Source organism: Xenopus laevis, chromosome 5S (assembly GCF_017654675.1).
Source record: "Xenopus laevis strain J_2021 chromosome 5S, Xenopus_laevis_v10.1, whole genome shotgun sequence".
Classification (NCBI taxonomy): Eukaryota; Metazoa; Chordata; class Amphibia; order Anura; family Pipidae; genus Xenopus; species Xenopus laevis.
In genome coordinates this window covers 115,613,837-115,633,904 of record NC_054380.1, presented here as the reverse complement: position 1 = coordinate 115,633,904, position 20,068 = coordinate 115,613,837, and the positions used below count along the sequence as shown (strand labels likewise).

The following is a 20,068-nucleotide window of genomic DNA, read 5'->3' as shown; positions in this document are numbered from 1 at the left end:
ATGTGTGTATTTAGTCAGTATATGCATTTTAGTAGGGGGTATATTATCCTGTATGATCTACAGTATGCACTGGTCTTAAAGGGGAACTGTTGCGAACATGAAAATTTAATATAAGCGTCCTCATACTGAAGTAAGAAACTTTCTAATTGCAATCAATTAACAAATATGCATTGTTTCTGAAATATATTCAATATTCCTCTCTCAGCATCTATCTCTCTTCATCCTGGCTTTATGCAGCAGTTGGATATCAGTTGAATGACCCAATATATTAAAGGGGGGGGGGGGCTCCCATTCCTAGCAGATGTATTAGAGCTCACTCAAGTAACTGATTCCTGTACAAACAAAATAACTGCCTTTTGCACATATTCTGCATGTAGAGAGACAAGATTTCTGGTGATTTTAATAGAGTGAGCTCTAATACATCTTCCTGGCAAAAGGAGCCCCCTATAAGATATATTGGATCTAACGGTCACACCCAACTCCTGAATGAAGACTGAATGAGGAGAAACAGATGCTGAGAGAGGAATAGTGAAGATGAACTTGATTATTTCAGAAGCGGTACAGAATTTTTTATTGATTGTATTTAGAAAGTTTCTTATTTTAGTACGCTGAAGCTAATATTATTTTTATTTTCACAACAGTTCCCCTTTAAGGTGGTCATACACGCATGTTTCGTACGATATTTGTTACGTGTATGACGGGAGACAAGCCGACCAATATCAGCAGAAGACTTGGATATCTGCCAGCTTGCCGATCGCCCCAGGCATAAAATTTTGATCAGGTGCCTTTGAAGGCACCTGAACCTCGGCCACTGTTTAGTGCTGAATCATCAGATAAAGGTAGAATTCTATTGTTTCTACCTGTATATCTGATTCAACTCTACACGTTTTCTTGGAAAGATCTTTTCCAGGAAAGATCGTAATTGTTACTTCTATGGCCACCTTAAAGGAGAAGGCAAGCTACAGACATTTTATTGCCAATAGTGCAAGCTAAAAGACTATATTTATTCTGCAGTATGCTTTACCATACCCAAGTAAACAGCTCTGTTTGTTTAGGATAGCAACTGCTATATTAGCTTGGTGTGACATCACTTCCTGCATGAGTCTCTCACTGCTCACTCATAGCTCTGGTCTCAGATTACAGCAGGGAGGGGAGGAGGTAGGAGGGAAAAGGGAGGGGTAGAGGGAGAGAGGCGCAAACTGAGCATGCTCAAGCCCTAGCCCTGGAGGTTAAAGATGAAAACAGGAAGTCTGATACAGAAGCCCATGTGTACACAATAGAAGGAAAGAAATGCTGTGTTTCTTTTGACTCAGAGCAGCATTACTTTGAGGGTTTACTGGTGTATTTATATAGACCGTTCTGATAAAACATACTTAATTTTAACATTTCCTTCTCTTTTAAGTGTTCTTAGTACTCATTTCAATAATATGTTCAGTGAGTTAGGTGTAAGGAACTATTCTCATTGCTGCATACCCTGCTTATTGGTATATGAGCATCTCCAGTGTTCTCTTCTTGATTGCAGGTCTGAGGTTCACACCCCTGCTGTCTCTGTGCAGTTTGGCCTGCTGCTGGAAGCGTACTGCAGAGGGAGTGTGGCTCACATGAAAGTTCTGTCCCGACAGGTAACCCTTTGTGCTTTCAACAAAAAACACAGGCTGGGGCACAAATGTTAACGTGTGACCCTTTGCATTTCCTTTTGATACCAGGGCATGAAACAGTGTGAGATAAGTGTGTGATCGCTTCATTCATCACATCTCACACACTGCTGGAGTACACACAAATTAATATGAAATGGGGGGCTTTAGTGATGTTTACAATGTGGTATGAATGCCTATTACAGACGATCACAAAGTTATAGCTCAGGGTGAGATGGTGTAGAAATAGTTTCCCAGTTTTATCTACTGCTGGGTTTAGTATTTCCCATATTGTATCCATCACTGAATGTGATTCCACGTCAATACTGGCTTCATTTAAACGCGCTTATCTGCTGAGGTTTTTTTTTTGCTGTTGAATTTTAGAAGAAATTCTAAGACTGATATAGGACATTGGGAGTGAAACACAAATTGACATTTAAAGTAACGTGACTTCCTTTTTCCAGGTGGAGGCTCTGAATAAATTGCGCACATTAAACAGTCTAATCAAACTGAATGCTGTGAAGCTGAGCAAGGTCAAAAACAAAGACAACATGCATACGTGCCTGAGGGAGAATGCCTACAAGGAGGCGCTCACACACATTCAGTCTCCGCTCAACCCCAGCATCACCCTCTCCGAACTTGTGTGAGTGACTCTCACTTGTTTTGTTTGCTACTCAGGATGCTTTGTGTGAATCAGACCTGAAAAGGACTATAGCTGGATAATACAGAAACAAGAGACCAAGTTGCTTTGTTTATAAATAGGTTACTGCCTTTCCTTCATTCTATCCACTAACACCAGGAATAGCATTCCTAGTCATTTCTACAGTGTTGCATGCAATTCTGATGCAAATCAAATCCCATGTCACTATTCACATCGGGTGTTTTTCTTTTCTAAGGTAGATATATAATGCACAAAAGCAATGAATATCCTGTAAATGATATAGTGAGTAACGTACCCCCTCTTGTAAAATATAAGGATATTATAAGTTACCGAGGAGTTTCATGACCATATAAAAACACGAGGCCGGATACGGATATCATTTACAAGATATTTATGGCTTTTGTGTATTATATAGCAAATAAAGTACCCCCTGAGTGCTTTTATACAGGCCATGGAGCTCCAATGTTACTTCTAATATCCTCATATTTTCCAAAAATGAGTACTTTATTATAATACACAAGTGTATAGTGAGTCATGTGACAAAAATGACATCACTGAGCTCCATTTATAACTGATGACATCACTAAGAGGCGTTTATAAGGATTTCATTTACAGGATATTCATGGCTTTTGTGTATTATATCCTTATGAATGGCTCTTGGTGATGGTCATCAGTACTTTATTCACTATATAATATATCTCCATTTGTTTGCCAACAACATGCTTGATCCAATTCAATTTGCAAAGATCGGATCTTAATATGGGCTTGTGCTCCTGGGAGAGGACCACATCAACAAGCTGATGCTGCCCTCACCCAATTGGTGAACTGTCCAATATATATCTGATTGAGGTTAATCCTCACCTTCAAACTTAGCATTCTGCTCTGTCACCCCTTACATAGTTGTTACTTAATTATTTAGTCTCACTGGTTTACTCTTTTTTGGTTCTTCTGGGCCTTATTCTGGGCCTTATTATTCTTGTCTCCACTCCAGCCCTGATATCCATGAACACTTCATTGTCTTCCCATCTAACTTTGCCCCTGATCAAATAGCTAGACATTCTCTTCACTTCTTAATATTTAGTACAAACTGCTTATTTCTCTCTTGTGTCTGCATGCAGTGTAGAGAAGTGCAAGTACATGGACTCTAAGATGAAGCCGCTCTGGATTGTGTACAACAACCGTGGATTTGGCAGTGATTCGCTTGGAATCATCTTCAAAAATGGAGACGGTAAGACTTGGGGCTTAAAATATAATCAGAGGAACTGAGGAAATGATAAACAAGGACTAGTGCTTTATAAAAACTACCCTACTTCACATGTAGAATAGATTAGCATAAAACATGTACAGGTATGGGACCTATTATCCAGAATGCATGGGACCTGGGACTTTCAGGATAATGGATTTTTCTGTTATTTGGATCTTCATTCCTTAAAGGAGAAGGAAAGGCTGAAATGAAATAAGCTTTATCAGAAAGGTCTAAATAAATACACCAGTAAACTGTCAAAGTAATGCTGCTCTGAGTCCTCTGTCAAAAGAAACATCACATTTCTTTCCTTCTATTGTGTACACATGGGCTTCTGTATCAGGGAGTGATGTCACAGCAAGCTAATATGGCAGCTGCTATCCTAAACAATCAGAGAGAGCTTCTAGAGCTGTTTAAAGCTGGTAAAGCACTGCAGGACATCTTCCACAAGCGCTGTGTAAGAAAGGCCTCCTGCATTGCACTGGACTCCACACACCCCTCACACCCCTCACACGGACTGTTCACGCTGCTCCCATCCGGCAGACGCTTTCGTAGTATTAAAGCCCGAACAATCAGGCTGCGTGACAGTTTTTTTCCACAAGCGATCAGACTCCCCAACTCACTGCCTGCCCTCCCACTACATTCCAGACACACCTAAACTGTGAACTTAACTTTGTGAACTGTTAATTTATTTGCACAGTTCTAAAGGTTTACACATGTATTTATCCAATCTCTGCCAACATATTGCACATTTCATGTTTACATATTTATTGTGTATTTTTGTGATATGTACTAGCTGGAGCCACGTCGTCTCGTCTCACTGTATATTCGTATACTGCTGAGATGACAATAAAGTTTACTTTGACTTTGACTTGACATTCTACAGAACAAATATAGTGCTATAGCTTGCACTATAGTGGCTAATCTATTGGCAAAAAACTGCTTGGGTAGCTTTCCTTCTCCTTTAAGTCTACTAGAATATCATATAAACATTAAATAAACCCAATAGGCCTGATTTGCTTCCAATAAGGATTAATTATATCTTAGTCAGGATCAAGTACAAGGTACTGTTTTATTATTACAGAGAAAAAGGAAATCATTTTTAAAAAACTGGATTATTTGGATAAAATAGAGTCTATGGGAGATGTCTGTATAATGGGTTTCTGGATAACGGATCCCACACCTGTGTCACTAAAGGATTTTAATGATTGCTCTAATATCATGTATAGAAGCAGGATGTGTGTGTGTGTGTGGTGGCCATTCAGCTTCTTTACTAGGTACTCATTTCTTGATTATTTATTAGAGAGACCCTGAAGCTCACATGTTACAGTAGGTTCCATAAATATTATACATTTTGCCTCAAGAAGACCTAATTTTGTAACCCTGCTTGTGTGTGGTTATTTACCCAAACTTTATAAATATACAATTGTCGGGATGATAGAGTGTGATAGATGACCTAATACATATATAACATACCTCCCAGCTGTCCCGTTTTTAGAGGGACAGTCCCTCATTTGACAGCTCAACCTGCAGTCCCTTGTTTCTACTGGAAAGTCCTGATTTTCTCTGCACTGAACAGCCAGAAAAAGAAACAATGTTTCTAATTCAATTGGATTTTGGCAGAGAGCCCAGAATAGCCACCTCTGCTTATAAGATACTTTTGTAACAATTTCAATATAAGGAAATAAGTAATAGTAACAATATAAGATAACAGGTCCCTTGGGTATTGTTAGATCTTAAAGGGCAATTCACCTTCTTTAGTAAAACTGTAATAACTGAAAAAAAACACAGAAATATGTTTAAACTTTTATAACCTGACAACTTGTGTAAAATAAACATGGTAATTAGGGGGTGTGGCCACAAAAATGGGTGTGGCCAAGTGCGCAAAACTTTTTTGTCCCTCTTTTTATTTTCAAAATGTTGGGAGGTATGATATAAAACATTTATATCAGGATGAATATCAGTACTAAATCATTATAAACTAATAATGCAATGTTGCTGGTTAAACTAGGAAGTATTAGCCATTTATATTCCATTATATTGTATTGATCCTCTGTGCAGCTTTAAAGGAGAAGGAAAGTCGTATCCAACTTGCAGGTGCCAAATGTTAGGCACCCCCAAGTGAATGTATTGACTTACCCGAAACCCCAGGCCCCTGCTCCTATCAGCAGAAAACTGCACCAGCCCGGGGTTATTCCAGCGAGCACCACAGAGTGATCCTCTTTCAGCTTCTTCTTTTTTTCGTGCGGCTGCGCATGTGCATTTGAGTGAAAAGCCGAACTTTGAAGAAAGAAGAAACAGGAAGAGGATCAATCTGTGGTGCTCACTGGTATAACCCCGGGCCGGTGCAGTTTGCAGATAGGAGCACCAGCCCGGGGTTTCAGGTAAGTAAATACATTCACTTGAGTGTGCCTAACATTTGGCACCCCCAAGTGCTAAACTACTTTCCATCTCCTTTAAGAACCCCTTACAATATTATGCTTGTAACACTCCATAAAGTTGTTATTTAGCAGACACAGGCTTAACATGAATGTATATGTTGCTGCACACAGACCTGCGTCAGGACATGCTGGCACTTCAGCTGCTGCGGCTGATGGACATGCTATGGAAGCAGGCCGGATTGGACCTGAGGTAAGCCATGTGCATACAATACAGTCATTCCTGCATATCTGCATTTCTGCTGTCTCCGGGGTTTATTCAGTAAACCGTTCTAAATAAGAAATAACATAAGTTAAACCAGAAATATTCAGCCAGTGCATCACCAGTTGTACTCGGCATATTTTCATTAAATATCTCAATAAATAGGGCTTTCTGTGTTGGATTAATAACCCCTATATGATTTGAAATATTTTATGACGGCACAATAAACCCTTCCTAAAATACCAGCGTAAGGGGAGGAAAACTTTTTTTTTGAATATTCCCATCACTCTGCTCCAAAAGTTGCCCTTCATGTGACTCCTGTCAGAGACTCTCTGACAAAGATGTTTTTACAGTCTTTTCTTGCGGGGGATTTTCACTGTCATCGCTCGGTCTCTGGCAAGGAAGTAACTGGCCCCTTGCCCATTAACATTGCAGCGTGGGTGGGACAGACTGATATAGAGTACAGCCAAATGACCCCGTGACTCTTTAACTCGTCACCTGCACAGTGTTGTCAGTGGAGCACGCTCCTCTTAGGCAGCTCTTGAGATTTGACAAGAACCCTTTTGGCTGTGGCTGTAAGGGCTAATGAACAAACATACAAGGCATTGATCAACCTTAACAAAACCTGGCTAAAGGTGGCCACACATGTAGAGATCGACAAACGAGCAGATCTATCTCAGATATGCCCATATTGAGGTGGGCAATATCGGGCTGATCCGATGGTGGTCCCTATGGCCCAACGATCAGATCATATAATAGCCAATACGGGACTGCATCAACGAATAGATGCGGCTGCGATCCAACATGATTTTTAACCCTGCCCAATCGTCATCTGGCCGTCTTTCAGCCAGATATAGATCAGGAAAGCCCGTCGGAGCCCCTACACATGGTCCAATAAGCTGCTGACTCGGTCTGTCTGCAGCTTTTATCGGTCCGTGTATGGCTAGCTTAATATAATATTTGAATGCTGATTAAAGGAACAGTAACACCAAAAAATTTGTGTTTTTAAGGAATAAAAATGTAATGTACTGTTGTCCTTCACTGGTAAAACTGATCTGTTTGCTTCAGAAACACTACTATAGTTAATATAAACAAGATGCTGTGTAGTAATAGTGGAGATTGAAAAAAGGCTAAATGGCACAGGTTAAATAGTGGATAACAGATAACACCATTATGTTATACAGAGCTTATCTGCTGTGTAACCTTACCGTTTTCTGCTTTGAATGGCTGCCCCGATTGCTACACAGCAGCTTATTTATATAAACAATAGTAGTGTTTCTGAAGCAAACACAGCAGTTTTACCAGTGCAGGGCAACACTGCATTATATTTTTATTACTTTAAAACATTTTAATTTTTTGATGTTACTGTTCCTTTAATCTGTATGCCTAATGCATATGGTGCAGACCACAATCTATATCTAAATGAGGCCAGGTGAAGATTACATTTCTTTTCCATCACTTTTTCCCTTGCTGTCACTAGAGGAAATTCACTAAAACATCTTAAATATACATTGAGGAAACTGTGGCTTTATAGAGAGAAAGGAAACAAAGCAGCCAGGGGATGCTGCAAGTACTAGTTCATCTTCTGGAGGGTCATTGGTTGTCTATGCCTACTTTATAGCATGCAAACATAAGAATTTATAAATGTCTTTGCATTTCATTTTTTTTTTTATTGTGTCTTTCAGGATAGTGCCTTATGGTTGCTTGGCCACTGGAGATCGCTGTGGTTTTATAGAGGTTGTATCAGCGGCAGATACTATTGCAGACATCCAGCTTGACAGCAGCAACCTTGCAGCGGCGGCCGCTTTCAATAAAGATGCTTTGTTGAACTGGATCAAGGAATGTAATTCTGGGTAAGCTTTTCTCCTAAACAGGCCTGGACTGGGAGTCAAAATAAGCCCTGTCATTCCAAGTACACAGAGGCCCAAACAGCCCCCTACCAGCCCACTATATGGTAACTTTCTATGGAACCATACAGCAGCCCCTCTGGCATTTGCCACAACCCACAGATTGCCAGTCCAGGCCTGCTCCTGAACTGGATACATGTGGCATTTATGTCCTCAGACCTCAGCACTTGCCCTCAGGGCAGGCATCAGGGGGGGGACAGGGGGGAGAGTTGTAGGGGGGGCCCCCCGTCTTTCTGAGAGCTGCTGACTTTGGGAAGGCATGGACGTTTAAGGGGCCCTGGCCACCAATTTTCTTATAATGTGGGGGGGGGGCCTGGCCACTAATTTTGGCCACCAATTTTTTTTCTCATGTGGGTTCCTAGCCACCAATATTTTTTAATGGGGGGGGGCTCTGGCCACAAATGTTTTTTTATGGGGGCCTTGACCACCAATATCTTTTTATTTTTTATTAACATATGGGAACCCTAGCCATCAAATTTTGTTTTTTTTGTTTTTTTACTGTGTGGTGGGAAGCGGACCTGTGGGGTGGGGAGGGTGGACCTGTAGGTGGGGCTTGCGGTGGGCGCAGCCCAGGGGGCCTAGGAAATTTTGTCATATGGGGCCCTGTGATTTCTGATGGCGGTCCTGCTTACCCGGCACCCCTTTGCGCTTGACTAATCGGTGCTTGTTTCCCAGTGGGCATATTTCTAACATCTGTACTCTTCAAAGACTGACAGAGAGAGACAAAGTGAAGCAAATCTCTATTTTTATGTTTGTTTCCAGCGATGACCTAGAGCGAGCTATTGAGGAATTCACCTTGTCCTGTGCTGGCTACTGTGTAGCTACTTACGTGCTTGGAATTGGTGACCGCCACAATGACAACATCATGGTTAGGAAGACTGGGCAGGTGAGAGATAAAGAAGAGACATAAGAAAAAGGAGTGATACTGTGGAATTTTTTAAATTCTTTATGTGAAAATAATCCATTTCTATCCAGTTTTTTTTGCCTACTAGATTGCAGTCACTGCCTATGTTTTCACATTGAGTTGTGGGTTCACAGTGTGGCCTTGTAGTGCACAAGGCATTTTGTCGGCTGCTGCCCTCAAGTGCAGAACAGATAAAGACCAAATACTCCTCTCCAACTGCCATCACTCCAAATGCTGCAGGATTGAAAGTGCTACATTTCGCGCACATCCAGACATTTTTGCCACCTTAAAGGGATCCGGTCATGGAAAAAAACATTTTTTCCAAAACGCATCAGTTAATAGTGCTGCTCCAGCAGAATTCTGCACTAAAATCTGTTTCTAAAAAGAGCAAACAGAATTTTTTATATTTAATTTTGAAATCTGACATGGGGCAAGACATATTTCCAGTTTCCCAGCTGCCCCAAGTCATGTGACTTGTGCTCTGATAAATTTCAGTCACTCTTTACTGCTGCACTGCAAGTTGGAGTGATATCACCCCACTCCTTTTCCCCCCAGCAGCCTAACAACAGAACAATGGGAAGGTAACCTGATAACAGCTCCCTAACACAAGATAACAGCTGCCTGGTAGATCTAAGAACAGCACTCAATAGTAAAATCCAGGTCCCATTGCAACACATTCAGTTACATTGAGTAGGAGAAACAACAGCCTGCCAGAAAGCAGTTCCATCCTAAAGTGCTGGCTCTTTCTGAAAGCACGTGACCAGGCAAAATGACCTGAGATGGAGCCTACATACCAATATTACAACTAAAAAAAATACACTTGCTGGTTCAGGAATGACATTTTATATTGTAGAGTGAATTATTTGCAGTGTAAACAGTGTAATTTAGAAATAGAAAAAATACACCATAAAAATCATGACAGAGTCGCTTTCAGAGATTTGGTACTGAGGTCCATCTGTTAGTGATCTATTAGAGGCACATTTATAAGGTCGAATTTCAAATTCATGTGAGTTTTTAAAAACTCCCATAAATTCAAAATTCGACCAATCAGAATCTATTAATAAAATCAAATTTTTTAAACTCTGATGAATGGAATCAACCCAAAAACTCAAATCGAATTAGATTTGAATTTTAAAAACTTGATTCATGTCAGGAAGGCTGCAAACAACTCAAAATTGACCCCATGACCTCTCCCATTGACTTAAACAGCAATTGAGCGGGTTTAGGTGGCGAATAGAGTATGATAAATCTCGAAAATTTAATTTGATTTTTTTTTAAAAAAACTTAAATCAAATTTGAATTACCCCCTAGTCGAATTTGACCTTTTTGACCATAAAAAGTTTGAAAATTCGAATTTTCAATTCAACCCTTGATAAATCTGCCCTTTAGTGTCCCTGTTTGACATTCAGTAGTATTTAGAGCAATGGCAGAAAGAAGATATTCATCATTTAGATTCATACATAGGGGCATGTTTAAAAAAAATGTGAAAAATGGCACAGAAATGCAATATAGCAAAAAAAAAAAAGTAAATAAATAAAACCAGAAACGAGTCTAGTTAACGTTTGGATACCTGAATTGCTACTTTTGGACAGGACCCTTTTTTTACCTCTTATTTTATAAATGGTGTTTAATATACTCTTAGGGTCATGTTTATAAAGGTGCTTGCATTAGAGCAAATAACAGCACTTTAGTAGCACGAGGGAGCTGTGCAACAATGCATAATTATAAAGCTGTGCAACAAAAATATAGTCCATGCAACTGTTGCATAGGAGCCAGGTTACGAGACAGAGCTTGACGCTAAACCTTTTATTGGTCACACAGCACATTTCGAGGCATTATCAGTATAGCCCTTAGTCTGCATTTTAGCAAATGGAATAAAATATGCATTTGCTTCAAAGAAAACATTTGTACTTCTACTACATATTAGGAACTGCTTTGTGGATTTGAATGATGCAGTTACTAAGTTTTGGTGTTGGTGGGTTTTTGAAGGGACACTATATGCTACCATGTTCTGGCTAAGTCACTGCAGGTTAGTAGAAGGCCCATTGTCAATGAGGGATGTGCAGAGCAAAGGGGAAGAATACAAGGTTTAGTATTAAGGCCCCCATACACCTGCCGATAAAAGCTTATTGGCCCGTGTGTGGGGCAATCCAACGGGCGTCCCCGATCAATATCTGCCCGAAAGTTGGCCATATGCAGGGTAAAAAATCCCCCATATGGCCTTCATGCTGATCTGATTGTTGGACCCTAGGGCCCACGATCAGATCAGCCTCATATCACCAACCTTAATGTGGGCATATCAGTGAGATATCCATTCGTTTGGCGTCATCTGCAAACGAGTGGATGTCCCTGTGTAATACAGTCAGGCAATTACAGAATTTCCAGCTAAACAGAAGGCATTGGGTAACAGTAGGAATTAGGCCCCTGCTCTCAAAAGCTCCAATTCTAAACAAAAGGGGGGGATGAGACATAAGATGTGGGTGACCTATGGGGTAATTTAGGTCCCTGGTTTTCTTGGAATAATATGCTGTGCACTTCACATTGGTGATAGTGTATCTGATCAACCACAATTCTGTGTTTTTCTCTGCCGGATCTGGACTGAGGGCAAGCAAATAAAAAGAAACCTACCTTCAGGCCATACCACTGCTGTTTTCAGAGGGAAGTGTTTGCTATGCGGTCTGTCTGATGGGAGGGTAAATTAACTGTACTGCAATTTACCAGTAATGTGGAAAAGTAAAGAGTGAAATAATGCTTCAAAATTTGTGTTGTGCTTCCATGAGCAAAATTATTTTGATTCCATTGAAAGTGAACACCACACTGTTTCTTCTTCTGTTTTAGCTTTTTCACATTGATTTTGGACACATTTTGGGGAACTTCAAATCCAAGTTTAAAATTAAGAGGGAGCGTGGACCCTTTATACTTACATATGACTTCATTCACGTGATCCAACAGGGAAAACCAGGGAACACAGAGAAATTTGGCAGGTAAGTCTGCCCCCAGTACTACATTTGAGTCTGTCATAAAGTGGGCACTGAGCAGGGTCAGACTGGGCCGGTGGGACACCGGGAAAAAACCCGGTGGGCCCCAACTCTTTTGGGCCCTGCCAGCCCAGACCCGCTCCTGCACTCACTCTGGTCATGCTGCCACGCCGGAAAACGTTGGTATGCGTGTGCGTACATGTGCGTGAGCAGGAGGTGAAGTTCAGGAGGTATCTTAGGCACAGATACCTCGGCCGGCCCAGACCTGCTCCTACACTCACTTTGATATCGCTGCAGCACCAGTAAAGGTAGGAACGTGCGTGCATGCTCGCATGCGGGGGATGGGAACGAGGCACAGAACCAGGGTCAGAACAGTTCATGGCTGAGGGGCCCGGGGGATAGTGGGGGGAGGGCTGAGGCTACAGACCCGGTGGGCCCTGGGCCCCCCAGTCCGACCCTGGCACTGAGGGACAACCTATTGTGCACCTGCTTCTGTCAGTAACAGATAAACAATGTTAAGTACAAAGTGGAACCATAGTTTCCCCATCTTCTCTCACCACTTTTGCGCATAATCACGGTCTAGGTTGTTTAGTTGCCTCTTAAGTCTCTGATATATCAGGTTCTTCTGTTCCAACTCCTCAGTCTTACTTTGCAGGTTTCGGCAGTGCTGTGAGGAAGCCTACTTAATCCTGCGCAGGAATGGAAACCTCATCATTACTCTGTTTGCACTAATGCTGACAGCTGGACTCCCTGAGCTGAGTTCTGTTAAAGACATCCAGTATGTCAAGGTATTGTAAGTCCCATAGTATCTCTAAGCTGTGTTCCAGAATTGATTCCCTTCTGGCAGATATAGTGCAAGGCACGCTGCTATAGATCTGTCAGAGGGCAATACACATTCCAAGCAGCTGGGAAAATCAATTGCAGAGGTTCAGCGAGGCTATTCTCTTATATATATTTTATAATTGCAAGATTTTTTTGTATTCCCTCAGCTGGTATTAAACAACTTTTGCTTTGTGATGTGTGATGACTCTTTTTGTGGTTCTATTGCAAGAAATGTCCCATAATTCTTTGGCCAGTTCTTATTTTCCCTGACTATAACATGAAGGAATCAGAGCACATTTACCCATTATATTTGCAGTTTTCCTTTGAGAAAAAATTGTAGGTTGTCTGCCATTACAACCCTTTGTGTTACCTGTTTTCTTCTTTATTACTTAAACCACAATAATCTGTATAACTAAACCAAAGCTGACCACGCACAGGCTTATAAAAGAGTCCTTGGTCCCTCCAGACCTAATTAGCAGCTTTTTGGCCCTTGTGTGGGGGGTTGCCAATGGCATGCTTGAATGGTACCCCTTTCACTCTAACAGTGATCCCCAACCAGTGGTACGTGAGAAACATGTTGCTCACCAACTTCTTAAATGTTTTCTCAGTGGCCTCAAAGCAGGTGCTCATTTTTTAATTCCAGACTTGTTTTGGCAGTACACCTGCAGTTTTGGTTGCAGATGTACTGCCAAATAGAGCCTCCTGTAGACTTCAAGTCCACTTAGGGGCTTCCAAATTGCCAATCACAGCTCTTATTTGGCACCCCCAGGTAGTTTTTCCATGCTTGTGTTGCTCCCCAACTCTCTCTCTATATTTGAATGTGGCTCAGAGGTTAAAAAAAAGGTTGTGGACCTCGTTCCTATGGCATAGACTGTTCCCCTTTCTTGTTCCTTATCCCCTTTTCACCTTAAGTTTGTCTTTAACAACATAATATCCTTTTCTAACAATCAGTCCTTTTATTCATTCAATTTTCACACGTAACCTTAAATGAACCTTTGTTCCTTTTATCTTTTCAGGACTCCCTTGCCCTCGGCAAGACAGAGGAAGAAGCACTTAAGCAATTCCGCCAGAAGTTTGATGAGGCCCTAAAGGAAAGCTGGACAACCAAAGTTAACTGGATGGCTCACACGATGCGTAAAGATTACAAGGCTTAGCGGATCCGGTCACTGTCTAAGCCTTTTCCATAGAACCGTCTGTGGGGACATGTTATGTCTCTAGTACATGAATGCAATGGCTGATAAGCATTGAGTGCTGTTATCTCCGCATGTGTACGTACCACGGACTGGTCCCTTACTGCCACTTTAATGTTTTGCGTGTATCTATGTGTTCCAATTGAAGATAACTGGCTGTTAAGGACCAGGAGGAGAGGAATCCATAAAATAGCCACTGCAATTTTGTTGCCTTTTGTGCGTTTCCAATGCTGGATATCACTGCAATGTTTTAAATTAAAGGAAAGCACCGATGTTCAGGCTGGTGCCTCTCCAAGGCTCCGGTGTTGCACACTTTCTACTGTGATACACTTGACTTGAGCCTTCTAATGATATTTATTTTTCCTATCTATTTTTGTGCTTATGAGGCAGAACTCATCGATCGGCTCTAAGCTTGGAAGTGATGGGAAGCAGGTTCATCAAAGTTTTTTTTCCTCTTATTTGCTGTCTTCCTGCATTCTCTGTAATCTTTTTAGCATTGCACTTCCCTTTATATACTGTGATGCCATCTGTTGTTGTCCCACAGTGTCTTCCAGTTGCCACTTCGGTACCGGAGAGGGACGGCGCATTCTGTGGGACGTCGCTACTGTTTTGAGCATAGAAGCACAGCACTTTGAATGACAGTGAGTGGCTGTGTTGTATAGAGAATGTACTCTGCAAGTCTATCGGTACTCAGTAAATTCAATATGATGCTACCCTCCTGGCAGCAGACTCTTGCTGTAAGCAGTGGGGGCCGATTGTGTAGGCAGGGACTTTTTCACACTCGGCAGTGGTTGTGTGTAAATGGTCCTTTTCTCAGTATTTGTGTCACTTTGTGGATTACTGAGCAACAGGGGCTAAAACAGAGCCGGGATGGGGCACGACTTCACAGAGACAGGTATACATTCCATTTTGCTTCCTAGACCAGACTGTAAAGATCTACCGATACTTGACAACAGTGTGCAATGCAGCGGACTGAGCACCCTCAGCTGCAACTAGATGGATGGATGCGAACGCCTGTTAATTTCTATGGGATAGTTGAGTGCAGTGTGACGGATCAGGTAATAGAGTTTCCTCATAAATAAAAAGCAAGGTATGAGTGAGAAGAAAGTGGTATTTATTCAATTTGTTTTTTTAAAGGAAAAAGGTAACTGCCACTGGAGCTGCAACGTTTCTTGTATTTATTAACATTCTGGGTTAATCCGACTAAAAAAAAAAAGATTTTCCTTGGGACACCTATGGAGCAAATGATGTGCCCTTTTCTGCAGGTTTATGTCCGCACATTCTGCCTGGTATTCTGTTGCACCCATGTCTTTACACTGGATCTTATCTATATGTATAGGAAAACTGACTGAGCCGCTGTTTTATCAAGAATGTAGTTGAATTATTTTACACTGTAAAGAGGGATAATGGGGCCTTTCCTATCAGACTCTGAATAAACAGATTCTGTGCAAATGCCGGTGTGAGATTTGTTATGGGGAGATAATGTTAGCGCCATCTATTGGACAAAGGTTCCCCTTTATATTATTTTAGTTTCCCTTTGAAATGAAATGAGGTTGTGCAGCCCAGTGTGCTGTTATTGCTTGCAAATGCACAACTTAGGGGATAAAGAGGAGACACTGTCACAATTTATCACTCAGCAATTTATATAATAATATAAACAGTGTTTATATTTTTACCATGATAAAAGGTAATGACATATACAACAATTTCAGGCATTTTACCCACTGTATTTTGTCCTTGCTAATAACATGGCATAACAATGGCCAGAAAATATCCAAAGTTGTCTCCGATGCAAAAGTGCTTGTTATGCAATTTATATACCATGTATATATAATACTCATTTCTTTATTGGCCATTGACACTGGAAAATAGCAATTCAGTCTTTAGATTGTTAAAGGGATACTCTACGCATTATTGATCAACCTGTTACCGGTGCACTTTTTCAGGTGTCATGTCTATAAGTCCCCACAATCAGGGTCAGAACAAAGTCCAAAATCGCTGATATGCTTTTGTGATAAAAAAAAAAAACACCATGCTAGGGCACTAGAATTTATGTTATGGGAGGCATTAATTCAGCAAGGAAAGAGAATGGGCATGAAATGTATTTTCATCTTGAAAACAGGAATAACCCTGCCCTCCATATTTTTGTCACCTGTTTCCCAAGAGTGACTTGAGGCCTTGAGGGGCAGGGCAAAGGTCTAATAGCCTGTAGGACTATCAGATTTTGTTTCCAACACCTAGACTTGCATCAACCTTAGGTCACAGACGTGTCACTGGCCAACATAAATAAAGGACAGTAAAGGACAAGGAAAGTCAGGGTACCCCCCCCCCCCCAGGGTGAATATAATCACTAACCCTTTTTATTTCAGTGCTGCACTTCCATGTAAGCCCCATGACCCCCTGCAAAAATCCAAGCCCAGTGAAAAGATTCTTTCATATGCCACTTAATTTTATTTAAACTATCTGTTGCTCAAGTTTTCATTTTGGGGGGGTATAGTTTTCCTTTAAACTGGTACCCTTCAATGAATCGGACTCACCTTGTCCTTTAAATCAGTGCCAGGGGGAGGTAGCGGTATCCCTTTAACTATCTTAACAAGCCGTTAAAGGGGTTGTTCAGCTTCAAACACTTTTTTTCAGTTCAAGTTGTTTTCAGAAAGTTCACCAGAAATAAAGACTTTTTCCAATTACTTTCTATGTGTGAACGGTTTTCTAATATTGAAGTGTAAAGTTGAATTTTTCACCTTCTAAAGCAGCTCTGGGAGGGGGGGTTGAGAAATCTTTTACTGTTTTCAATCCATACATTCAGTTGATACTAGTGATGTGTAGGTCAGGAAAAACTCAACCCCCACCCGATCCTAAACCGTGCAGTGTAAAGTCGCAGGTGTTAGAGCTCAACCTGTACCGGCCCATGACCCTCAAGAGGTATACCGAGGTCAGGCCGAACCCACCTGACCCACGGGTTTCAGCCAGCACATCACTAGTTGATACATTTCTTATGGATCACTAAGCTGCCAGACTTAGACTGAAACTTTAAAGGGGAACTCGGCCTTCCAAACCAAAATCTGATGAGGCCCACATAACACAGAAACTTCTAATATACCCCTCACAGTTACCTGTTTCTTCAAAAAGTATGAATAAATGCCATTTTCTATGCTGGAATTCAGCTGTTTAACAGTTCTTCTCTTTCAGCATCATTTGAAATCCTGGCAGGGAAGGAGGGACTAAACACTGATGTTACAAATTGTAAAAACTTCTCCACAGCTTACAGACAGCATGCAGGAACTACATAACCCACAATGCATTGCACTGTAATGTTCCTTTCCTTAATGAAATCACATGTTCAGGGAATTGTGGGATTTGGAGGATGCAGGCTGAGGACAGATGGCTGCTGATACAAAGTAACAATAGTCGGCCAGCTCAGCAAAGTAGTCAGACAGATCAGCAGGAGAGCAGGGGGCTAGGCTTAGGGAACTGTCAGAAACCATTAAAAATCATGAAAAGTCTGCATATTTTTTTAATGATGTATATTGCAAACTTGCTTGAAATTATGTTTACTTTTCAAAAAGTTTGTTTTTGTGGAGTTCCACTCCACAAACTTAAATTTTGGGAAATCTGTAAAAGATGGAAAGCAATTGAAAAAAAGTCTTTTGTTTATGGTGAACAATTTAAAGGGCATGTAAAGTCTAAAATAGAATAAGGCTACAAATGCTGTATTTTGTATACTAAATATAAACATGAACTTACTGCACCACAAGCCTAATCAAACAAATAATTTATGCTTTCAAAGTTGGCTACAGGGGGTCACCATCTTGTAACTTTGTTTGCAAGACTAAGACTGTGCACATGCTCAGTGTGGTCTGGGCTGCTTAGGGATCATCATAAACTAAGCTTCTTGAGTTCTGCATGGCTGGGAAGTAAGGCGGGGGCCCTCCCTGCTGTTCATAAGTCTGATTGTTTCCCTGCTCAGCAGTTAGGGACCGTCTGACAATTCCTATCCACAGCAGTAAATGAAGGGAGAATTTCACTGCATATAGTCAGGTTTCTTATAAAAACGGTACACATTTTTTAATTAAAGTATATTGGAGATAGGTTTCTTTTTAATTAAAGAATGTAAAAAATGGGATTTTATTTTTTTGCCTTTACATGCCCTTTAAAACAACCGAACTGAAAAAAGTGGAATGATGTCTACCATTTTAAGCCAATAAACCACCATTTGCCCTTCCAGAACCTCGAACTATGGCATATTTTGTTATCTAGACCTGGGACCATAGTCATCCCTAGGGCCATTATATGCTGCCAAACAAATGTATTGTCTCAGTGGTGCCAAGTCACTGGCATGCTAATGAGCAATGGATCAGTGAAGAACTAGAATCTGAGCTCAAAAATTGTAGCACATAAAACTGAATAATCTGCAGAAATTGGCCAAACACTGCTTGTCACTTAGTTTTCACCCTTGTTTTCTTCTCTGTTTCTGTAAGCTTCATTTTTACTGCTGTATATAATATTTAATAGTTACACCCAGCCTGAAGTGCAAAGCTCTCCGTCTCTTCACAGGGAATATAAAGAGGCTCTATTGTTCGCTGATGGTGTTAAATTCATGATTACCTTGTCAGCATTTGAATGTATCTAAATATAATTAAAAAGTTAATACATTTTAATAAATTTTTAAAAAAAACATGTTTGTTTTTTTTTTACACAAAACAGACGGCTGCAGGTGTACCCTTCTACTCATTGCACTGTTTCTGTTTCAGCAGGATAATTGACTTCTGAGTTTCCATTATTTTCTATGTTATCAGTAGAATATTGCTAATATCATATATGTGTATCATGAGTGCCCCCTAATGTTGAATTTGGGCACAGGCCAGACAGATCTTCAGATTACTATAGGAAGTACAGGTATAGGATCCCTTATCCGGAAACCCGATGTCCCGAAAGCTCTGAATTACAGAATGGCTGTCTCCCATAGACTCAATTTTATCCAACTAATCCAAATTTTTAAAAATGATTTCCTTTTCCTCTGTAATAATAAAACAGTACCTTGTACTTGATCCCAACTAAGATATAATTAATCCTTATTGGAAGCAAAACCAGCCTATTGGGTTAATGTTTAAATGAATTTCTAGTAGACTTAAGGCATGAAGAGCCAAATTACGGAAAGATCCGTTATCCTGAAAACCCCAGGTCCGAAGCATTCTGGATAACAGGTCCCATACCTGTATCACTTCACACTTCTTTGTTCAGCCTTATTTCGCTTTAGATGTCAGAACTGAGCAGATAAGTGTTAGGAGATGCTTCCGGAATCAGTAATGTAAGCTTCTGACGTTCTATACGGCCTCCACCCACAGCCCAGACGAACACTCAGAACCATTTACATTACTTTGTGCTCGAGGGTATAGCCTTTATATGCAGTCTTATTTTTTTGAGACTGTCCTGAAGAATCTTTCGAAGGGACAGTATACACCCCTATTCAACATGACCTGGATGAATGTGACTTGTGCTGCATGTACATTTTGCCTATTGTTTTAATTTAGCGATATCTATGGTTTCTGTATTTCTTCCACTAAAATATATTAAAACAGTTTCATTTAAGCACTTCCAAAGAACTTCACGGGGCAGATAAAACGATTCACCAGTCCACTGAGAAGCCCCCCATAATGAGCAATTCCAAGGCTGCTGCTTAGTAAAGGGAGGGGTTTGTTTGTTCAAAGGTAGACGGGGGGCTCATAATTAACTGCCCTGTGGAAAATCTAATATGTGGGAAAATGTAAAATACCGGTACATAAAATTGCGGTTCTGCTGTAATACCTTTTAAAAAGCCACCTCAAAGGGATCCTGTCATCGGAAAACATGTTTTATTCAAAACGCATCAGTTAATAGTGCTACTCCAGCAGAATTCTGCCCTGAAATCCATTTCTCAAAAGAGCAAACAGATTTTTTTATATTCAATTTTGAAATCTGACATGGGGCTAGACATTTTGTAAATTTCCCAGCTGCCCCTGGTCATGTGACTTGTGCCAGCACTTTAGGAGAGAAATGCTTTCTGGCAGGCTGCTGTTTTTCCTTCTCAATGTAACTGAATGTGTCTCAGT

At 40.8% G+C, this 20,068-nt stretch overlaps 1 protein-coding gene across 4 annotated transcripts in view; it reads left to right on the top strand.

The window, feature by feature from the left end:
* pik3cb.S (phosphatidylinositol-4,5-bisphosphate 3-kinase catalytic subunit beta S homeolog) overlaps nucleotides 1-16,382 on the top strand; it is a 108,556-nt gene extending 92,174 nt beyond the window's left edge. For all 4 annotated transcript variants that reach the window (XM_018265866.2, XM_018265867.2, XM_018265869.2 and 1 more), the window contains 9 exons: nucleotides 1,523-1,622; nucleotides 2,099-2,277; nucleotides 3,414-3,523; nucleotides 6,091-6,169; nucleotides 7,864-8,031; nucleotides 8,848-8,971; nucleotides 11,828-11,973; nucleotides 12,623-12,755; nucleotides 13,806-16,382. In XM_018265866.2, the coding sequence (XP_018121355.1) occupies nucleotides 1,523-1,622; nucleotides 2,099-2,277; nucleotides 3,414-3,523; nucleotides 6,091-6,169; nucleotides 7,864-8,031; nucleotides 8,848-8,971; nucleotides 11,828-11,973; nucleotides 12,623-12,755; nucleotides 13,806-13,943 (1,177 nt within the window). In that variant the 3' untranslated portion in view covers nucleotides 13,944-16,382. The remainder of the gene's footprint in view (nucleotides 1-1,522; nucleotides 1,623-2,098; nucleotides 2,278-3,413; nucleotides 3,524-6,090; nucleotides 6,170-7,863; nucleotides 8,032-8,847; nucleotides 8,972-11,827; nucleotides 11,974-12,622; nucleotides 12,756-13,805) is intronic.
* Nucleotides 16,383-20,068: the final 3,686 nt, after the last annotated feature.